This window comes from Heloderma suspectum, chromosome 11, assembly GCF_057233095.1.
Source record: "Heloderma suspectum isolate Gila_16-S chromosome 11, 16-S_ref, whole genome shotgun sequence".
Taxonomy (NCBI): domain Eukaryota; kingdom Metazoa; phylum Chordata; class Lepidosauria; order Squamata; family Helodermatidae; genus Heloderma; species Heloderma suspectum.
Window position 1 is genome coordinate 43,211,123 of NC_139468.1, and position 22,797 is coordinate 43,233,919.

Genomic DNA, 22,797 nt, shown 5'->3' on the forward strand with positions numbered 1-22,797 from the left:
GGGGAAAGGAAAAGAAATGGAGCACAAGCAATTCCTGACTTCAGTAGACAGTGAACCCAGAAAGACTTCACTTCCTGGTTAGCTGGCTGCCAAAAATTAGAAAAATGCTGTGGGCACAGTTTACCCTTGGATTTCTTTGTGTCTTGACCAGCAGTGACATGGACTGGGAAGCTCAAGAACCAGTGGTGTCAACAGAGAGAACTCCAAGCCTGAGCACCACTGCACAACCAGAGACCCTCAAGCCTGAACCAACAGTAGCAGCCCCTAAACCTAACTCCAGCACACCCTTCCCCAAAAGCTCCATATTTCATGGAGTTGGTGTACAGCAATTCAAAAATGCACCAATGACCTCATGCTACCCAGACCTTTTTGACAACAGGCTGCATCACAGTCATCCGAAAGAAAGGTATCTGGTGAATGATGTGGGGAGACTGAATGGAGACTGAATGATTATTAGGGACCTCAGAGCCACCACAATTTAGGTTAAAGACAGATTTAGCTGGATAGCTTTCCAAATAGGATTTCTCCTTTTGAGTTTCCAATTAGATTCAGAAATTGTGAGTTTAGCTCCAGACATTTTGGTAGCTGCTTCCCAGTGCCTATGTTTCCCACGAGACCAATTCCACCTTCAGGCTCAGAACTGACAACTGGCACCAGAAAGAGCTGGCAGGTTGTGCTGCGTTATGCATGGAACCTGACTTCGGACTCAATGGAGTGCTTTACCAGGGGGTAAAGCATTCTCTCTGGATGCACAAGGCAAAATGGATCTATCTGGGGCAAACGAGGCAGGAATTCTGGCCCAGGAAACACAGGGTAGATACCAGAGTAGAGGAGAGAATTAAGAAAGAGTAATGAGGAATGACATAAAATGCATCGGATCCCAGGTTATTAGAGCTGAGACACACCAACGTATGGGATGCTCAAGTAGAAAGAATGAAAAACTACCTGAACTCCAAGGCAGTTATAGGGTTCGAAACAATGGGAACTTGATGTTTTGGGCCCAGGATGGGTCAAAACAAAAGGAGTGATTTGGATCTAGCAACTGAGTAGACACTCAGGGAGGTTCCTTGCCGTTTTGATTTTTCATCTAGCTGGTTATACAGAGTAGCATAGCACAACATTCAAAACAAAAGGTATCACCAAAGATACTCAGGTAGTGCTTGACCTGTCTGAAAGATAGGGATGCTTCAGGATTGGCCGATATTTTCCCCACCAGCTCTGTAGATTGGCCAATTCAGAGGTATCCTCATGAGTTAGTCAGGCGGGTGGTGGCATGGCAGTCAGACAGGCACTTGTGCATTATCCCTGAGTGGAGGGAATAACCTTTAATTTAATCAAGGAGGAAACAAGTATATCCTGTGGCCACTTTGCTGCTGTGGTGGTTCCAGAGCCTTACTGGAAGCTCCCAGACTATGCTTTCTGGAATATAATGAATTCTTGAGCCGAGGTGTCAAGGTAATGTTAATTAAATGCATAGCACACAATACACGTGTCAGGGAGCCAGCACATCTGGAGCTCCTCTGTAACACATTTAAACCAATGTTTATCTGGTAAATGGAGAAGCTGCTGTTTAGCACAAGACTCCGAGCCAGGGTGGTGGCATATCATAGAATCATAGGGTTGGAAGGGGCCTACAAGACCATGGAGTCCAACCCCTTGCTCAATGCAGGAATCCAAATCAGAGCATCTTTGACAGGTGGCTGTCCAGCCTCATCGTGAATGCCTCCAGCGTGGGAGAGCCCACCACTTCCCTGGGTAATGGGTTCCATTATCATATTGCTCTAACAGTCAGGACGTTTTTCCTGAAGTTCAGACGGAATCTGACTTCCTGTCAATTGAGCCCATTATTCTGTGTCCTGCACTCTGGGATGATCGAGAAGAGATCCTGGCCTTCCTCTCTGGGACAACCTTTCAAGGAATTGAAGAGCGCTATCATATCTCCCCTCAGTCTTCTCTTCTCAAGGCTAAACATGCCCAGTTCTTTCAGTCTATCCTCACAGGGCTTTGTTTCCAGTCCCCTGATCATCTTCACTGCCCTCCTCTGAACCCTCTCCAGTTTGTCTGCATCCTTCTTAAAGTGTGGTGCCCAGAACTGGTCACAGTACTCCAGATGAGGCCTAACCAGTGCTGAGTAGAGGCGAACCAGTACTTCCCGGGATTTGGAAGCTATGCTTCTATTAATGCAGCCCAAAAGAGCATTGGCCCTTTTTGCAGCCACATCACATTGTTGGCTCATATTCAGCTTGTGTCCTACAATTCCAAGATCCTTCTCGCTTGTCATGTTGTTGAGCCACATATCCCCCATCTTGTAACTGTGCATCTGGTTTCTTTTTCCTAGGTGCAGAACTTGGCATTTATCCCTATTAAAGTTCATTCTGTTTTCTGCCCAGCGCTCCAGTCTATCCAGATCACTTTGAATTTTGTTTCTGTCTTCCAAAGTATTAGCTATCCCGCCCAATTTTGTGTCATCTGCAAATCTGATCAGCATTCCCTGCACCTCCTCCTCCAAGTCATTAGAAAAATGTTGAACAGCACTGGGCCCAGGATGTCAGACTGACTGGTCTATAGTTCCCAGGTTTCTCCTTTTTACCCTTTTTGAAGATAGGGACAACATTAGCCCTCCTGCAGTCATCTAGCACTTCACCCATCCTCCATGATTTCTCAAAGATAATAGCAGTTCTGAGAGTTCTTCTACCAGTTCCTTTATTACTCTAGGGTGCAGTTTGTCTGGCCCTGGAGATTTGAACTAAAAAATCAGTTACTATACCGGTAGGACTGAGCAAATAAAAGTCAAAATAGTGCCAACCATGTTGGAACCAGGGAAGCTTTGCTGGGAAGAGCATTCCAAATCCTAGATAAAATATGATCCTGAAATAGCAACTTCCATTCCATTGTCTTTGAGGATTGGTTCTGAACTATACCCATGGAAGTCCATAGAGGAGGGGGCTTTTTCTGTGGCCATGCCTAGGCTTTCCTTAAGGAAGCCTGCCTCACACCTCTTTGATGGCCTTCTGATGCTAGGCGAAGATGTCTTTTTCTCAACAGGCATTTGGCCTGCTTGGTTTTAAGCAGCTGGCATATTCTTTATTTGTATCCATGTATGTATGTATGTATTCATTTCTTTCATTTTTATACCACCCAACAGCTGAAGCTCTCTGTGTGGTTCACAAAAATTAAAACCACAAGTTACAACATAAAACAATATAAAATATGAAAGCTTAAAACCGCAGTATAAAAGTACAACCAGAATAAAGCTCAGCAGCAATGCAGAGATTTAAAATACAGATTTAGAACAGCAGAGCTAAAAGACCAGGATGCTAAAATGCTGGGAAAATAAAATAGTCTTCAACCTGGTGCCAAAAGGAGTACAACATGGGTGCTAGGTGAACCTCTCTAGGGAGCTCATTCCACAGCTGAGGTGCCACAGCAGAAAAGGCCCTCTTCCTGGTAGCCACCTGCCTCACTTCCTTTGGCAGGGGTTCCCAGAGAAGAACCCCTGAAGATGATCTTAGGGTCCGGGTAGGTACATATGGGAGGAAGTAAACTTCAGATAACCTGGTCCCAAGCTGTTAGAGCTCTGAATGTTAATCACAACAATTTGAATCGAGCTCAAACATGGGCTGGCAGCTGGTGTAGCTGGAAAAGTACTGGCGTAATGTGATCTTGCTGGCCAGTCCCCGTTAAGAATCTCATTGCCCTGTTTTGGACCAGCTGAAGTTTCCAGACTGTTTTCAAAGGCAGCCCCACGTATAATGCATTGCAGTAATCCAGATGTGAGGTAATTAGAGCATGGACAACTATAGCTATGCTATCTCTGTCCAGATAAGGGCATAGTTGGTATATCAGCCTAAGCTGATAAAACGTGCTCTGTGCCACCGAGTCCACCTGTGCCTCAAGTGACAGTTTTGGTTCCAAGAGCATACCCAAACTACGAACCTGATCCTTTAGGGGGAGTGCAACCCCCTTCCAGAACAGGTTGACCATCACCAAGCTGGGCAGACGAACCACCCACTAACAGTCTTATCTGGACTGAGTCTGTTTATTGGCCCTCATCCAGTCCATTACCGTGCCCAGGCCCTGATTCAGAGCAGCCACTGCCTCACCTGGATTTGATGAAGACAAGAGGTAGAGCTGGGTGTCATCCATATATTGATGGCAACTCAGCCCACACCTCTGGATAACCTCCCCCAGCAGTTTCACGTAGATGTTGAACAGCAGAGGGAATAAAATAAAGTCCATGGAACCCCATGGCACAGTTGCCAAAGCACAGAGCAATAATCCCCCAACACCACTTTCTGGAATTGGCCATCCAAGTAGCAGAACCACTGCAGCACAGTGCCTCCAACTCCCAACCCAGGCAACTTATCCAGGATACCATGGTCGATGGTACTGAAAGCCACTGAGAGGTCCAGGAGAATCAACAGGGTCACACTCCCCCTGTCCCTCTCCCGGCAGAGGTCATCCCACAGGGCAAACAAGGCAGTTTCCGTTCCTAAACCAGACCTGAAGCCTAATTGAAATGGATCTAGATAATCAGTTTCATTCAAGAGTGCCTTGAGTTGTCTTACAGCCACCCTCTCTAGCACCTTGCCCAGGAAGGGGATGTTAGCTACCAGCCTATAGTTGTTAACATCCTCCAGGTCCAGGTTAGGCTTTTTCAGGAGTGGCCTTATTACCACCTCTTTTAAAGAGGCCGGTACCACTCCCTCCCTCAAGGAGGAATTTACAACCTCCTGGACCCAGCCAAATATCCCTTCCTTCTTCGATGTGATAAGCCTTGAAGAACAAGTGTCAAGCACACAGGTGGCCGACCAGATTTGGCCAAGCACTTTGTCGGCATCCTCGGGCCTCAATAACTGAAACTCATCCAATAAAATTGGACCAGATGGTCCTCTGGACACCTCTACTAATGGAACTGCATTAATCGTGGTGTCCAATTCATGATGAATCTGAGCGACTATCTTCAAAATGCTGTGCAAACTCGTCACAACATGCTACCTGTCAGGATTCCCTTTTTGCCCAGCTGAGAACTCCAACAGCCAAATCAGCACTCAGACAAGAGGCTGTATTTCCAAGGCTTTAATTCCATTTACCTTAATGAGGCATACAGATGCAAATTGCTAGAGACTCACAGACTACAAAAGAAACAGCCTTCAGGGAGTTCAAAGGGAAACTACGAAAGTTGATCTCCGTTTGGGAAAAAGGCAGCAAGGTCTCTTAACTTAAGGGGTGGGAGGGGAAGATCTCCCCCTCTCCCGTGACACCTCTAGGCGCAGCTGTTGACGCCGAGCCAATCGGGCAGAGCGCCGAAGTTCAGCCCCTGCGATTTCTCGCTCGTGCCTGCGTCTTGCGTCTAAGAATTCAGGTTGTTCTTCCCTCGCCTCCCCGTTTGCTGTCACTCCCAGGGATGTGTGAAGGGGGGGGGGGCTCTCCATGCAGCTGTGCCTCTTAAGTCTAGGAAAGTTCCTCCACCATGTTGCGGCTCTTCTTCTTTAGATTCTGAGCTACTTGGACACTCTATATGCTCAGAGGCAACCCTGACACTAGCAAGCGTTCCACAGTTTCTCTCCCTGGCCCAGAATGTAGCAGGCCACAAACCACTCGGAAAAGCTGCACTGGACGACACTGAGAAGATGCAACACTGGTAGAAAAGAACTGTCTCATTGCCACCCTCACCACCACAGAGTAGGCTTGATAATGAGCTCTAACCTGTGTTCAGTCAGGCTCAGCACGAGTTTTCATCCACCTGCACTCTAGCCATCTCCCCTCTTGTTTCATTGCCGTCAGCTCAGGTATATACCAAGGAACTGGCCAGGCTCTGCTCATAGGGACAAGGCACTTGGGCACAACTGTGTCGACTGCCTGAGTCATCTCTGCATTCCATAGAGCAACATGGGCTTCGACAGGAGCACCAGCCATACCAGCAGGAGAATCTCCCAGAGCCCTATGGAATCCATCAGAGCCCATTAGCCTCCAGGGGCGGACCATTTTAATGAGTCCCCCACCCTTGCATATGGGAAAGGGTGCCAAAAGTCTAAACCTCAAGAGGAAGAGATCTGATCATGACAAGGGGATAGACGTTAATTTTCCCACTTTCAGATCACCAGCCTCCTGCCCAGCTGAGAAAACCAGATCAAGTGTGTGTCCTTTTATATGTGTTGAGTTGATGAGATGTTGAGACAGCCCATAGTTGTCATGGAGACCATGAAGTCTTGAGCTGCCCCAGATACAGTAGCCTCGACATGGAAGTTGAGATCTCCCAGAATCATCATCTTGGGGGTCCTCAACACCAAATCCGAGATCACCTCCATCAGCTCAAGGAGGGAGTCTGATGGATAGTGGGGTGGGTGGTACACCAGCAGAATCTCTAAACTGTTCCAGGTACCCAACACAAGGTACAGACTCAAGATCCACATTCACTTTTTTCCCTTTTAGCCTTGTCTCAGTATATTTATGTACATAAATAGCATATCTAGTTATGGTTTTTACCTGTTTTGTCTTTATATTTGTTATTGGTATTTTGTTTTATATTACCATGTTGTAATCTATTTTGAGCATTTTTAATGGAGCACTAGAGGTACTTTTAATAATTAGCACAAAGGCTCATCTTTGTGTTAGTAATTTGGATAACCAGATATGCCATTTATGTACCTCTATATAATGAAGCAAGGCTACAAGGGAAAAAACTGAATTTGGATAATCAAAACCTGTCAGTATCTGTAGAGAGCCGGTGTAGTGTAGCGGTGAGAGTGACGGACTGGGAGCCGGGAGATCCGGGTTCTAGTCCCCACTTGGCCATGGAAGCTCACTGGGTGACTTTGGGCCAGTCACAGACTCTCAGCCCAACCTACCTCACAGGGTTGTTGTTGTGAGGATACAACGGTGAGGAGGAGGATAATGTAAGCCGCCTTGAGTTCCTTGCGAGAGGGAGAAAGGCGGGGTATAAATGCAATAAATAAATAAATAAATAAATATCTGGGAATATGGAAGAGACATACAATAGGCACGGTTGTGAGGGGAAAAGCTTGTATGGCATGGGATGTGCTTGTTAATGTTCCTAAGATATAGGAGCATGCCTTGCAAATTTATAGAGGATCCTGAGGCACAACTCTTGAATCACCTAGGGCATCATTAGATTGTGAGCCTGAGGGCAGGGACTATCTGATTGTTTTGTAAGCCACTCTGGGAGTCTTTTAATTGAAGAGGAGGATATAATTGCATTGCATTACTTGTGGTGTCCAATTCATGACGAATCTGAATCTATCTTCAAAAGGCTGTGCAAACTCATCACAGTGTGCTACCAAGCATTCCACAGTTTCTTTCCCTGGCCCAGATATAAATTAATAAATTTTGCTCAGCCTTCTAACATTTTCATTGTACACAGAACTTAATCTAAAATTATGCAAAGTTTCAAAAGTAGTTGCCTAGTTAGCTGCATCAGTTGCTTTCTGAGATTACTAGGGCTGTGCACTGACTGCTTCGGTCCGAATCCTGAAGCAGATCAGGGTGATTCAGACCACTTCAGTCTGAATCCAAAGTGGGTTGGGAGCAGTCTGAAGTAGGATGGAGAGATCTGAAACACTTCAGACAATTCTGAAGCCCAGACAGCCTGTCTGAGCAAATTAGCAAACTTCTGTCTTAGCAAACTTCCTAGAGAAAGGTGGCGGGGAGAGGAGGAGTCGGGAGGGGGGAGAACTGAGCCTTGGAAAGTGACATCTCTAGGTGCTAACAGGGCTGAAAAGGGGGTTTTGTGGGTTTTTTGGTATTCTTTTTGGTACCCTCACCTCTTAGCTTGTAGGTAGTTTTTTTTTTTCCTTTCTGTATCTGCTTTTCTTTTGGTCGTGTGTGTGTGCTCTGTGAGTGCATCAAACACATTGTGCACAAGCAGTGTGTGGCCAAAGCAGTACACTAATACACAGTCCAATATATAGTGTGGGGCAAAGCACTACACAATACACGTAATATGAAGCATCATCACATTTGCTGATTTTCCAAGATACTTTGCCTATTGCTTGCTTTCCCTTGTGTACATCAAATGACTATAAGAACATGATCAGGCTGTGATTTTTTTTTAATGTTTGCTTCATTTTACCCTTCCTGGGCAAAGGCTGCCAAAATGATCAGGGGGCTGGAACAACTCCTCTATAAAAGGCTTCAGAGTTTGGACTATTTAATTTAGAAAACAGGTAAATAAGGGGGGAGGTTTATAAAATTATATGGAGTAGAGAAAGTGCAGTTAATAAATAACCCCCACTGAGTTCAGTCAGTGTGACTTTTCCAGGTAATGTATATTGCAATTTGCAGCCAAATAGATGTTAAACTTTTCTTTCTTTCTGTCAGTGGCAGATTCAGGGCACACAAAAGGAAAGTGTTGCATTAAAAAAAAAACACCTTACACCAGACATTAGGGATAGTGGCCTCCAATCTGTCACCTTAAACACCTTCTGATTAGGATCTCTAATCCCCTGTGTGGCTAGGGATGTCAGAGAATTCCGCCATGGATCTTGGTGAGGCTGAATGCCAGTGCATTCGGCCCCCCGAAATCCGTGGCGGAATGAAGCCCCCGCCCACCCCAACCCAGGGAAGGCGCGCGAAACGGAGCACTTCCCTGCTGCCGTCCACGCTGACTTGTGAATGGCGGCTGCCCTGCGGCCACCATTCGCTTCTTCATCATAGGCATGATAGGCTACGTAAATACTTAAGTAGCCTATCACGGCTAACGCAGGGACACCTTTTGCATCCCTGCAGAGGCCGTGACAGGCTACGTAAGTACTTACGTAGCCTATCATGGCAAGCCCCCCCACAAAAAAGTGTACACAAATGGCGGCAGCTATGGCGGCCACCATTTGCATTCCCTATTTTTAGCCGTTTTAGCCTACGTAAATATTTATGTAGGCTATTACGGCGAAAACAAGGGGAACGCAAATAGCGTAGTGGGTGCTATTTGCGTTCTGTTTTTTTCGCTGTAATAGCCTACGTAAATATTTACGTAGGCTAAAACGGGGGGAGGGGGAAGGAACACAAATGGCGCCCACTACGCTATTTGCGTTCCCCTTGTTTTTCACCGTAATAGCCTACGTAAATATTTACGTAGGCTAAAGCGGCTAAAAACAGGGAATGCAAATGGCGGCCACTGTAGCCGCCGCCATTGGCGTACGCTGGTGTGTTTTTTTTGGCTTGCTGTGATAGGCTACGTAAATACTTACGTAACCTGTCATGGCAGCACTGAAGAATTATAGCTCTTTGCTTTGAGAGATTTTCTTGAAAAAAAAACAAACAAATTTAACCTGCACCTAGCACAAAAACTATCAGACCAAACTGTCTGAAATTTCAGTTTCAGTCATTTCCATTGGGGCTGCCAGGTCCCCAAATTTCATGTATTTATCGTAAAAACTGAAAAAGCTGTCATTTCTGTTTTCTGATGCAAGCCAATGGAAAAACATAAAACCCAATAATTTGGATATCCGAATCTTAATTCAGATCTGAATCTGAAGCGAATCGGGGCTGATTCAGAAGATCCAAATCGGACTTTGAATCAATTCAGGGGGTCCCTGCACAGCCCTAGAGATTACCTGTTTAAACAGATCATTGTATGGAGGAATGTCATTACTAATTATAACACAGGCATTATGACAAGATCTATAACACAGGTCTATTACCGCACACTTATGGCATAATTTGTAGATGACAGTAGAAGGGAAAATTCCTCATTTTTTAATTCCAGTACCTCAGGGCTATAGCTTTCAAATCAAGATGCACCTGTAAAGGGAGGTTACTGTTGGGTGATTAGTGTCTCCATTGTGCAAGATTGTTCATGTTGAATTGGTACCCATTTCCATGGCCATGGCATTACATTTGATGGATCTGTAACTAGGGATGTACGAAAGTGACTTACCTTTTGCGGATTATGTTGATGGTGCGGGGGGAGGTGTTCCGTCCCTCCTCCCAGAATCCTGGCCTGGGGGGGAGGCGCTCCGTTCCTCCCCCCGGAATCCTCGAACGGCTGGCTGTGCTCTGCGGCAGCTCTGCGGAGCAGCCGGCCAGGCCCGGCCCGGCCAGGCCCGTCCGCAGCCGGATTTCTGGCTGGGTAAAAACAACAACAACAAAAAAACAAACTGCATACACAAATGGCGGCAGCTATGGCCGCCGCCATTTGCGTTCCTTCTTTTTACCGTCTTAATCTACATAAATATTTACGTAGACTATGACAGCGAAAATAAAGGGGAACGCAAATAGCGTAGCGGGCGCTATTTGCGTCCCTTTTTGATTCCCCGTTTTAGCCTATGTAGGCTAAAACGGTGAATCAAAAGGGGACGCAAATAGCGCCCGCTACGCTATTTGTGTTCCCCTTTATTTTCGCTGTCATAGTCTACGTAAATATTTATGTAGATTAAGACGGTAAAAAGAAGGAACGCAAATGGCGGTGGCTGTAGCCGCCGCCATTTGCGTACGCGGTTGTTTTTTTTTTTAAACCCACCCAACCATGATAGGCTACGTAAATATTTACATAGCCTATCACGTCTTTTGTTTTTTTTAACCTAGCCATGATAGGCTACGTAAATCTTTACGTAGCCTATCACGTCTTTTTAATTTTTTTTTACACAAGCCTGGAAATGGCGGTGGCAGCAGCCGGTCAGAAGACCAGCTGCCGCCGCCCAGAAGATCCGCCCCAGGTGAGTCTCGTCCCAGGGGGGATCCGCGGGGGGGGGGTGGCAGGCCGTTCCGCCACGGAGTTCGGTGGGCCGAATGCACTGGCATTCGGCCTCACCGAGATCCGTGGCGAAATTCTCTGACATCCCTATCTGTAACCCATTCACTATTCCAACCTGCAGTTCATACATTACTTGCTTGGGGAAAAAACCATTAGGGCCTTTCACATATTTCTTTCACACAAACCCAACTACTTACCACCTGTTAGGTGGGATTTCTTTAAAATTTAAATTGGGTATTAAATTTTTAAAAAACAAATAAAATACAAAATTTATCATTAAAAAAACAAAGTTACAATTAAGTTTCTTCAAAAACATGTGAAACCTACACTTAGTCTCGTAAAAATGGATTAATGGCTCTGTCACACAAACACTGTGGTAGGAAATGCAAACATGGGCATCATTTTAGTTTTTCATCACCTGAAAATGTCTCTGTCCAGCCTATCAGCACTTTACTTCTTGAAAGTTCTGGGCTTTTGGTTTCTGTTTCTCTTACTAAAGTCACATGTGCAAAGACACAGGCTGCATAGGATAGCCATGATGTGCTTATGTGGTGGTGGAATTTGGCCAAGGAAGGCAGAGAAGTTAGTTAAGACAGAAAAACAATATAGAGATATTTTAAAGACATTCCCTCAGTAGGCAAAAAGGAAAGCATACAAAATATATACAGTGACAAATAGATGCAAGGCCTGCTCATAAGAATGAAACAGTTGTATATTAACATGGTCTAGTGGTCAGATTTGCACCATTGTTCAGGAAACATATGAAAAAGTTTCAATGGGAAACTTGATTTAAATCAGCCCTTTTTCTTGCCTCTTGAAATCAGTCCACTATTACACCAGTCACTTTCCTGTGTTAAATCCATTGCAAGCCATCACAGAAAAGGCAAATATTAAATTTCAGTGTTAGGATGGCTGTGTTCATGCCCCTTAACTTAAGTACCAAGAAGCATGTACAGCAGATGTCATGAACCTATGAACCTGCTGGACTATTAAGATCTGCAGGAGAGGCCTTTTTGAGAACACCATTACCCACAGAGGCCTGTTTGTCAGGCACGCATGAAAAGGCTTTCTCCTGTATTGCCCCTAAACTATAGAATATGCTCCCTTTAGAAAGGGAGTAAAGACACATTGTTTCACTTTTTAAAATGTGTAGTTTTTAATGTTTTCAATATTGCAAAATATTATTTTAATCATTTATTGTTTTAAATTGCCTTGATGACTTTTTAGCAGATATAGTCACCATTAGATTTGTGCCCCAAATCCCTGCTTGGTGCTTACCTTGTTCTTATCTTGTATTTTATGGTTTTAATGGTTGTGAACTGACCTGAGAGCTTCAGCCATTGGGCGGTATAAAAATGTAATGAATAAATGAATAAAACTACTTAAGGAGACCTAGTTCCATTTCCTACAATGTGAAGTTCCTCTACTTCTGCCCATGCAGGCTGCTTCACATTTTCCTCATGTTGTCATCTCCCTCTAGCAAAACTATGTTTAGACAGCATGTCTACCTTAACATCTGAGAAATGCCTCCATGGATTTTGCTATGTTCACGAAGCAAGAGCCTGCCACCAACTGTGGCTTCTCTGTGCGTAGATCTACAAAACCCACATGGTATAGGTAGTGTACAGTACCCAAGTAATCTGCGTGGGAAGATTCCTGTAACAAGCAGTATCCTGGGATATGTTGCATCAAAACAATCCTCAGAAGGAACTTTCGTTAAACAGACCATTAAATAAATGGTCCGACTGGTATGGTTCCCTACAATGATGATTATTTCAAACATCTAGGTTTCAATCCCTGCTCAAGTATGGATTTGTGGGCACTCCTAAAAGTCCGTTTCCCAGCTTTAAGTTCCCCTGTCTGAGAAAGCAAAACATACCATATAGTCCCAAGGATGAGGAATTCTAATCTAACACAATTTGACCTTTCTGCATTTCACCCCCCCCCCCCCGAGCAGATTCTGTGATGCTGCCCAGGTTTCACAGAAGGCCAACACCCTCCATCAGCAGTGGGCAGACTTTAGACTTGCATAGTTTACCTTTTTTTTTTTTTTAAACTAAGACCCTAAGATCCAACAACTGAAGTCTAGTACAAAGGAATTAAAGTATTCTGAGTCCAGGAATTTGTTTTGAGTGCCAGAACTTAATAGAGCTCCCAGTCCTTCCACCCACACCAAATCCATGCCTGGTTACCCCCAAGCATTCTTCATTTCAGCAGCAGTTTAGGGTATGGGGAAATAAATTTGCTGCTGCTATTTGTTAAACAACTGAGAGTCAAAAATCCTTGCTGATCTACTACGAATCACCCAGAGATCTACCAGTAGATTCAGATCTGCCTTCTGCCCACACTTGCCCTACATTATCCACACTAACCTCACTCACTGGCTGTTTGAAGAAGTACACAAAGACAGACACTAAAACTGTATTAAGTTTTATTAGAACCTATTAGATATTGGATTTCAACAGCAGAATCTTAATAAAATTACACCTAAATTCGGGCGCACACACATTTGGTCAATTCACAATGTACAACATTGAAGACTGATGGTGATTGGGGGGGGGGGGCACGGTGTTGGGAAACTGCCTCTAAACAGGTTCAACCTTAAATCTGAATATAAAACTCAGTTAAGTTTTACAACTTAGAAATCAAACTGCAGGAAGAATGGTCACCCCTTGAAGACTCCAAGTTTTGTCATGTGACAGCTTGAAAAGTGCCCTTAAAAGGTTCCCAAACATGAATTTCCATTTCTGTTGCCAGAAACAACACTTTTCAAAAGGAGATCTTAAATAAACAGATATCTCCTTTTTATTCAATCCAAATCATCCATTAAATTACCACAAATGTACTTACCAAAGTGAACTTTAACCTGAGAACAGAAACAACGAAGTACAATCAACCCTGTCATATAGGACTTATAAACATTATTCACAGTAGCCCTTGTCGATAACTAATTAGGGTTAATAATTTGTCACTGCCGGAGTATAAATGGGCATAACCATTTCTGTAAACTTCAGAAAGTGCTTAACACAAAAAACAAAAACAAAGACATCTTGCACTTACACACACACAAAACCACAAGAACATAGAACATACCCAAATTTTTGAGCAATCCATACTGCAGCACTGAAGTTGAAATGAAACCGAGCATCATCCGATACTCAAACACATCAAGGGTTCAGACAGGAATGAATTTAGAAACTGCCAAGATTGTACTTTTAGCCACATTCCAGTAGATTCATCTATTATTGCATATAATCAAAACCACTGCTGTAAAAACACAGGCAAATGAAATATTTATAGCTCTTATGTGCTGGAAATACTGGTTGTAGTTTTTGCTGATTTAAACTCTAGTAAATAATATCCTATAAAATGAGACAATACTGTTGCCAGATTTCCATTATGGATAACTTTAGTCACGCTCCTAGGACTAACTATATTGTCTCATATAGGATTAATGTACTATGTTTCACTGTCACACAGACCTTCCCTAGTTATATTAAGGAAAGTTCCTTCATAAACACATTTAACACATTTTCAGTCAACTTTCTCAAAATGAAATGTTACCTGTAAAATACAAGTCAGAATAGCAAGATAAAAAATTGCTCACATTGATTAAATACATGGCTGTTATCAAACAGGGTCCCATCCATACACTTATTTCTGCAATAGAGTAATTAATATATGTAAGATACAAACTGTACAAGTTCTTCTGTTTCCAAAGTGGCTTCATTTCAGAAACATGTTAACCTAAATTATTTTACAATGTTAATTATTAATTCAAAGGTAAAGAACAGTCTTACAGCCCAATCTAATAAAGAGTTAAGTGCACCTAACTCTACAAAGGTTCAGGCTGTTAATCTTGTAGAAGAACAAACCAACTCAACGCTTTTTTTTTTTTTTTTTGCAATTGATCAGAACCAACTATATACATATTTTACCTTTTCCTTCCACCGTTTAACATCAAGTAGTTGTATTCTATGTAGTTTGCAGTCAGTCTTTTCAGCGTCTTTTACAGTAAATACTGAAAATTTGGTTCAGGTTTTTTTTCTTGTTGCAGGATCTCTCGGATAAAGGTAATTTAGAATTAAAGTACATCACTGAAGCGTGCTTTTCCATAGTCTGCAAGATCCATTTGAAGCTCTCTCTCCTCATCATCTGCAATCAAACCGGCATGCCAAAATTAAGTTCTCATAAGTGAGCTCTCCAGAAACTCACACCATCATGCATCAAGAGCATACTATTCACTGCCCTTTCATAAAAATGGGGGGGGGGGAAGAGTAGTGAAGAGTGCATATCCAGAAATTTTGCTGTGAGATTTTTTTTTACTGAACACCATTGTTTCAGAGGTCTGAATTTCAGCAAGCTTTCTTCTTGGAAACACCACTTCTCCCTTAGTATTCAATAATGTTTCCTTTCTCATCTGTATATGATTTTATACAGAATACAAGTTCAGGGTGTTTCATTTTTAAATTCAGAAGCCTTTCTGAACCAAACTATAGGTTTTATCCCCCTTGGCCTTGTGAGAACGACCAACAGTTCTTTAGCTATACTGGTTCTGCACTGGTGGACTTCATATCCAAATACTGACTAGAATGAGTTGAACAATAGCCTTGTCTTAGGCATCTTATTACATACCCACCTCATTAAAAACCCTGCTGCCAGACACACTGACAAAAGCATCAAGTCCAACCAGAAGCGACGTTATCACAATCACACACAATCCATCACTGGAGGGATGCTGTTTGCAGGCACAACATGTGTAAAATAAACTGCACAGTCATCAGTTACACACACAGTGCCCAATGTTCTGAAGAGCAGCACTCAATTTTAATTTAAACCTCAACATCACCCAAAGTTCATACCACATTAGGGGTTTCTGATAGGAATGCATTTAGGAATATATTTAGAGACTGCCAGATTGTATTTTCATAGCTGCTCTTCAACATACAATTAGGTTTTAGTCTTCTGTGAATCTGAGAATGTGATTTAGCATAATAGAATGTTGTTCTGTCACTGGGGGTGTGCTGCACCTACCATCTGCCTTAAGAGGAAAAAAAACCATGGGTTTCCCTATAACCTGAAGGATGCTGGCAGCCCTCCATTCCAAATCCATCCACAAATTCCTTACATTTTATGCAAAATTCTGGCACTTGCTCCTAGACCAGGAAGTTAACTTAATAGAGTGAGGCTTTGCAAAATAATGAAATGTTACCCTGGGAAGATGCAATAAAAGTGCGTATTTCACAGCAATTTCACTGAAGCACTTCTAGAAATTATGTGCTTATAAATGGGAGTTAGGAAACAGGTGTCGAACAGGAATATTGTTTTATCCCAGGAAAGGTGGGATAAACAGAGAAGGAAACTGGATACTAGTTTTGGTTCTGATAATATCTTAGAAGACAGTACTTGAGAAGTTATTTCTTGCGGCTGTGTAGAATTTTTCTTTGCAAAACTACTTTGTTGAGGAAGTTGAAAGATGCAGTTTGGAGTTTGGAAACAACACGCCACACCAGTCACAGAAGACAGGTAAGGAAGGGTGATGCACTAACGTGCATGCAAAGGGAAGGATGGGAGCATGCACATGGGCGATGTGGATGTTAGAAGCAACATGCCTGTACAATGCCTGTACAAGAGAGGTCTACTGAATCTGCATATTAGTGAGGTATCAAAAGATAATTTCAAGGAGTTAGGAAGTGTAAAGCACTCTAAACTGTTGTGTAAGAGAAAGATCTGCAGTTAATCACTACTCAACCAGCAGTTATATAATGTTCTGATACCAGAACCACATACATCCGTAATAGATGTAACACCCCTCACACATGCAGTATTATGAATTCCAGAGAAGCTACCATGTTAGTCCTCAGTAGCGAAAAAAGAGAAAGTGCTACAGCACCTTCTAGACTAATTCATTTATCACAGTCTGCACCTTCATATGCAAGAGCCTACTTCATCACAGTACCCTTTCTCTGTTACGAACTCAAGATTACTAGGAAGTCAAAGACATTAGTCAGATTACTTCAAATTCTTAATCTATTCCACAAGCTAAGCTGCTGCAAAAATAGGAACAGCCAAAACTCAGCTTCCCATTCACAGCAAGACCTTTCCACACAATACGGTTCTCAGGTGAGGGAATTATGTGAATGGGATGGAGACAAGGCCCAAGCTCACCTTGGACGTCTTCTTCACCACCATCACCATCCTCTTCCTCATTGTAGGCCAGCTCAGCCTGCTTGTCTGCCTCATACTCACCCACGTTCCCATCATCCCCATTATAATCTGCCAGTTTAGAGCCATGCTGTGGATCAACAGGGGATTCATTCTCATCAAAGAACCGGCCTGTGAAGTAGGTAAAGGATTAATAGTCAGAAGCAAAGGGGGGGGGGAGAGAAATGGGATGGAAAGGAGGAAGGAATCTAAACAAAGAAGCCTTTGGTTTCAAATAATCCTTGCGGCTTTATAAATTGTGAAAAATGAATGTGCAACTCCTCAAGGCCTTTAGGCAATTCTATGTACAAGAAACTTCAGAAAGCTAGGTTTTGTAAAGTCAGGTTGCTTACCTGTAACTGGAGTTTGAGGGGTCATCTGTGCACTCAAACATATGGGCTCTGCGCCTGCGCTGAGCCTCGATTTGGGAAACTTCTATAACTGAGGAATTTTAGCAGGAATCACTCCCCCACCACAGAATCACAGAATAGTAGGGTTGGAAGGGGCCTACAAGGCCATCGAGTCCAACCCCCTGCTCAGTGCAGGAATCCAAGTCAGAGCATCCCTGACAGATGGCTGTCCAGCCTCGTCTTGAACGCCTCCAGTGTGGGAGAGCCCACCGCCTCCCTGGCTCATTGGTTCCATTGTCTCACTGCTCTAACAGTCAGGAAGGTTTTCCTGATGTTCAGCTGGAATCTGGCTTCCTGTCACTTCAGCCCATTATTCCATGTCCTGCACTCTGGGATGACCAAGAAGAGATCCTGGTCTTCCTCTCTGTGACAACCTTCAAGGACTTGAAGAGCGCTATTCTATCTCCCCTCAGTCTTCTCAAGGCTAAACATGCCCAGTTCTTTCAGTCTCTCTTCATAGGGCTTTGTCTCCAGTCCCCTGATCATCTTTGTTGCTCTCCTCTGAACCCTCTCCAGTTTGTCTGCATCCTTCTTAAAGTGCGGTGCCCAGAACTGGACACAGTACTCCAGATGAGGCCTAGCCAGTGCTGACTAGAGGGGAACTAGTACTTCCCGGGATTTGGAAGCTAAGCCTCTATGAATGCAGCCCAAAAGAGCATTGGCCTTTTTTGCAGCCACATCACATGGTTGGCTCATATTCAGCTTGTGATGGACAACAATTCCAAGATCCTACTCGCTTGTAGTGTTGTTGAGCCACATATCCCCCATCTTGTAACTGTACATTTGGTTTCTTTTTCCTAGGTGCAGAACTTGGCATTTATCCCAATTAAATGCCATTCTGTTGTTTTCTGCCCAGCACTCCAGTCTATCCAGATCACTTTGAATTTTGTTTCTGTCTTCCAAAGTATTATCTATCCCGCCAGTTTTGTGTCATCTGCAGATCTGATCAGCATTCCCTGCACCTCCTCCTCCAAGTCATTAATACAAATGTTGAAGAGCACTGGGCCCAGGACTGAGCCCTGCGGTACCAACTGTGGATCCACCGGATCGTTGTTTCATCTAGCCCACTTTGAGCTAGTTTGATCATCAGGAGATCATGGGGCGCTTTGTCAAAAGCTTTGCTGAAGTCAAGGTTTATGATGTCTACAGCATTCCCACGGTCTACAAAGGAGGTTACTTGATCAAAAAATGAGATCAGATTTGTCTGGCAGGACTTGTTTTTGACAAATCCATGTTGGCTTCAAGTAATCACTGCATTGTTTTCAAGGTGCTTACAGATGGATTGCTTTATCATCTGCTCCAGAATTTTCCCAGGGATTGATGTCAGACTGCCTGGTCTGTAGTTCCCAGGTTCCTCCTTTTTACCCTTTTTGAAGATAGGGACAACATTAGCCCTCCTTCAGTCATCTGGCACTTCCCCCATCCTCCATGATTTCTCAAAGAGAATAGACAGTGGTTCTGAGAGTTCTTCTGCCAGTTCCTTTATTACCCTAGGATGCAGTTCATCTGGCCCTGGAGATTTGAACTCATTCAAAGTAATTAGGTGTTCCTTGACCATATGCCTATCGATCTCAAGCTGCAATCGTGCCCCTTCAGCCTGTAGTCTACTTTAGCGTTCCTGACACCATCCCTGCAAATCTGTGCTACCTGCCTGTACTCTTCCTTTGTTACTTGGCTTTCTTTCCACTTCCTATATGTGTCCTTTTTTGTTTTCAGGTCATCCTTAAGCTTGTTGTGAAGCCACACTGGCTTCTTCTGTTGTCTTCCACCTTTTCTTCTTGTTGGAATTGTTTGTAATTGTGCCTTGAGAATTTCCCTTTTTAAAAGCTCCCACCCATCTTGGACTCCTTTTCTCGTTAAGTGTCGCTTGCCATGGGACCTTACTGATCATTGTTCTGAGTTTATTAAAATCAGCTTTCCTAAAATCCAGGGTACGCGTTTGACTACACTCAGCTTTTGCTTCCCTTAGAACCAAGAACTCAAGTACACATGGTCGCTTTCCCCCAGAGTTCCTGTAACTGCTACTTGATCCACTAAGTCATCTCTGTTGGTTAGGATCAAGTCAAGGATAGCCAGTCCTCTAGTTGCTTCCTCTACTTTCTGTAGGAGGAAGTTATCCGCCACACAAGTCAGGAAATTCCTGGAGGGGCCATGTTTTGCAGAATTTGTCTCCCAACAAATATCAGGGAAATTGAAGTCCCCCATTACTACTCCATCATGCTTCCTTAAAATATTGGCTATTTGCTTTTCAAAAGTTTCATCCTCGTCTTCTCCTTGGTTGGGTGGCCGGTAGTAGATTCCAACCACCAGGTTCGTTTTATTCTTTGCTCCATTTATTTTGATCCAGAAGCTCTCGATGGGGCTACCAAGCTCATCCTCCTGTATTTCTGTGCAGAGATATGTATTTTTCACATACAGTGCAACCCCACCTCCCTTTCTGTTCCTCCTGTTCTTTTTGAACAAGTTATATCCTTCAATTGCTGTATTCCAGTAATGAGAGTCATCCCACCAAGTCTCAGTTATACCTATCAAGTCATAATTTCCCTCCTGTATTAAGAGTTCAAGTTTGTTCCGTTTGTTTCCCGTACTCTGGGCATTATATAGACATCGAAGACCATGTGCTTCATAGTCTGGCTTTCTTCCTACATGTTTGTGAAGACTATTATTGGGCGCTATCAAAGCTGTTCTCTCCGTTGCAGTGCATGCGCCTACTTCCATTGTTACCCCCAACATTACATCTCCCTTCCCTGTAGGATTCAGTTTAAAGCCCTCCTGATGAAGTTCTTCATGCTTTGGCCAAACACTTTCTTCCCAGCCTTTGTGAGGTGCAACCCGTCCCTTGCCAACAGCCAAGGTGCAACCCGTCCCTTCCAGGAAGTATAGCCCATGGTCCCAGAATCCAAATCTCTCTTGTCCACACCACCTTCGTAGCCAGTCATTCACCCGGAGTATTTTTCGTTCCCTTCCTATCCCTCTTCTAACTACTGGAAGGATGGATGAGAAAACTATTTGGGCCCCAAAGTTCTTGAGTTTCCTTCCCAAAGCTTCAAAGCCTGACGTGATTTGTTCGTAGCTCCGCTTGGCGTTATCATTTGTTCCCACATGGATGAGAAGAAAGGGATCCCTGTCAGTGGGCTTTATGAGTGCAGGCAACCTTTCAGTCATGTCTCTAATCCGTCCTCCCGGGAGACAACATACCTGGCGAGTCCACGGGTCTTCGTGACATACTTGGGTCTCGATCCCACGCAGCAAGAAGTCTCACACTACTACCACTCTTCTCTTCTTTTTGTTGTAGGCCTGGGTTTCATCGCCTCTATTTGACTGACCTTCAGCCTCTTGCTCACTCTCACGTAGGTTCCCCTGTGATTCTTCCTCTGCAGGCTGTCCTCCAGTGTCAACCACAAGTACCTGGAATCGGTTCCACAGCTCCACTGCTTCCACTGGTGCAGAGTGGCGTCTAGTTCTTCTCCTCCTAACTGTCACCCTTTTCCAAGGAGTATCCTCTACCCCATTTTTCTTCACTTAACCATTTCCCACTGCCTCATCTTGCTGTTGCTCTTCAAGCTTCTGGTCTTCCCTTTGCTGCTGTAGTTCCCCCATTCTGTCCAAGAACTCTTCGTGTTCTCTTATTCCCCGAAAGGTCGACAGCCGCCGCTCCAGTCCACTTACTTTTTCTTCCAGCAGTGTGATCAACTTGCACTTGTTGCAGGTGTAGGCCATGTTGTTCTCAGGCATGAAAACAAACATTGCACACAACTTGCAGGTCACCACCACTGGAGAGTCCTGTCCTTCCATTGCCTCTTTTCCGTTTTTGTGTCTAGCTTTGTGATTGTTCTAGACTAGCCTGTGCCTGCTCCTCTACTCAGTAGTGGTTAAAAGCAGAGTCCCACTGGTGTGGAAGTGTGTGTTACAAGACAAATAAATGAAAAAATGTTAGTTAAAAAATAAAATGAAAAAAAATGAAAAAAATGTTAGGGGCCTCCCCGTTGACCTCCCCTGCTGAACTCCCCTGGCCAACTCCTGTTTGCTCCCCCTGTCCGCTCGCTCTGGTCGCTCGCTCTCTGGGAGCTTGCTTGCTTCTGTAGTCCCTGGACCACCTGGAGCAGCTTGCTCTGCTCTGCTCTGCTCAGCTGGCAGGCGGGAAACAGACTGACTGCATACGCTCCAGCGGGTTCCCGCTCAATCCCTCAGTTCCAAGAAGACCACCAATTGTGGCCACCTTAAGACCAAGGAACCAAATATGGTTCCTTAAGTACCATCACCAAACATGACATTGCCATCGCAGTGAGGATGGTGGGTGCGTTGTGTGAATGCACAGAGGCCCACTTGAAGAACTCCAGTTACAGGTAAGCAACCTGACTTTCTTCTTCATGGTCTCTGTGCATCACACATATGGGTGAATAATAAGCTTATTTACCAGGAGGTGGGTCTGTGTCCTCATCTAAGAAACTCTGACAGTGCTGTCTGGCCAAATAAGCAGTCTCTCCTGGCTTGAATGTCGAGACAATAATGCTTGACAAAAGTGGAAGGTGTTGACCAGGCTGCAGCCCAACAGACATCTGGTATCAACACACCTCTTTCAAATGCCACCAAAGTCACTACTGCTCTGGTTGAGTGCGCTGTCATCAGACCAGAAAAGTCCAGGCACTCCAATTCATAAAGATAGTTTAATGGCCTGTACCACCCAAGACGCCAGGCACTGGGATGAGAAGGGAAGTCCTTTCCTAGATCCCCCACAGCAGATGAACAAACATAACGACTCCGTTCTAGCCTTATAAAAACATCAAAGCCCTATGAACATCTAACGTGGGTAGCGTCTTCTCAACTGCAGTAGAAGGCAAAGCAAAAAAGGCAGGAAGAACTATATCCTGACCCAAATGAAAACCTGAAACAACTTTAGGCAGGAAAACAATATCAGGACGAAGTATTACATTGTCCCTATGAAAGCGTAAGTATGGAGCATTCACGTGAAAAGCACATAACTCCGAAGAACGTCGGACTGAGGTAACAGCCACTAGAAACACCACTTTTAGGGAGAGAAGACAAAGATCCATATTAGCAAGTGGCTCAAATGGTTTTTTGGTCAAGCTCATGCAGTACTACAGACAAACTCCATGCTGGCACTGGAAGTTTCACAGAAGGAGCAAGATTTTTCACTCCTCTCAAAAACTAACAAACCAGAGGATGCGAGAAAACAGAAGAGCGATGGTTCCAACAAGACGGGAGGCCGAAATAGCTGCTATGTAAACCCGAAGACAGGAACACTTAAGTCCTTGATCATGGAATGCCAATAAAAATTTCAGAACGTCCTGTATGGTATAGCAGACAAGGTCGAAGTTATTCTCCCTAGCAAAAAGCATAAAATGTGTCCACTTACTCACATAAGATTTTCTGGTGGCAGATTTCCTAGCTGCCTCAAGAACAGACTGAAGTGGAGCAGGTAAGTTCACTCGACCTAAGGCCAGATCCTCT

The 22,797-nt window shown here is 44.1% G+C and overlaps 2 protein-coding genes across 18 annotated transcripts in view; one reads left to right on the forward strand and one right to left on the reverse strand.

Moving 5' to 3' along the window:
* LOC146337335 (uncharacterized) overlaps positions 1-22,797 on the forward strand; it is a 71,012-nt gene that overhangs the window by 8,903 nt on the left and 39,312 nt on the right. The window contains exon 3 of the mRNA XM_084816387.1: positions 152-406. Coding sequence (XP_084672513.1) covers positions 152-406 — 255 coding nt within the window. The remainder of the gene's footprint in view (positions 1-151; positions 407-22,797) is intronic.
* Positions 13,126-22,797, reverse strand: part of GOLM2 (golgi membrane protein 2) — a 39,241-nt gene continuing 29,569 nt past the window's right edge. For 5 of the 17 annotated variants that reach the window (XM_084817664.1, XM_084817672.1, XM_084817666.1 and 2 more), the window contains 2 exons: positions 16,961-17,047; positions 14,582-14,866 (listed from right to left, as the gene is read on the reverse strand). In XM_084817664.1, the coding sequence (XP_084673790.1) occupies positions 14,796-14,866; positions 16,961-17,047 (158 nt within the window). In that variant the 3' untranslated portion in view covers positions 14,582-14,795. Of the gene's footprint in view, positions 13,979-14,581; positions 14,867-16,650; positions 17,048-22,797 lie in introns of those variants that run through there. The other 12 variants (XM_084817674.1, XM_084817668.1, XM_084817673.1 and 9 more) reach the window with 5 other exon arrangements.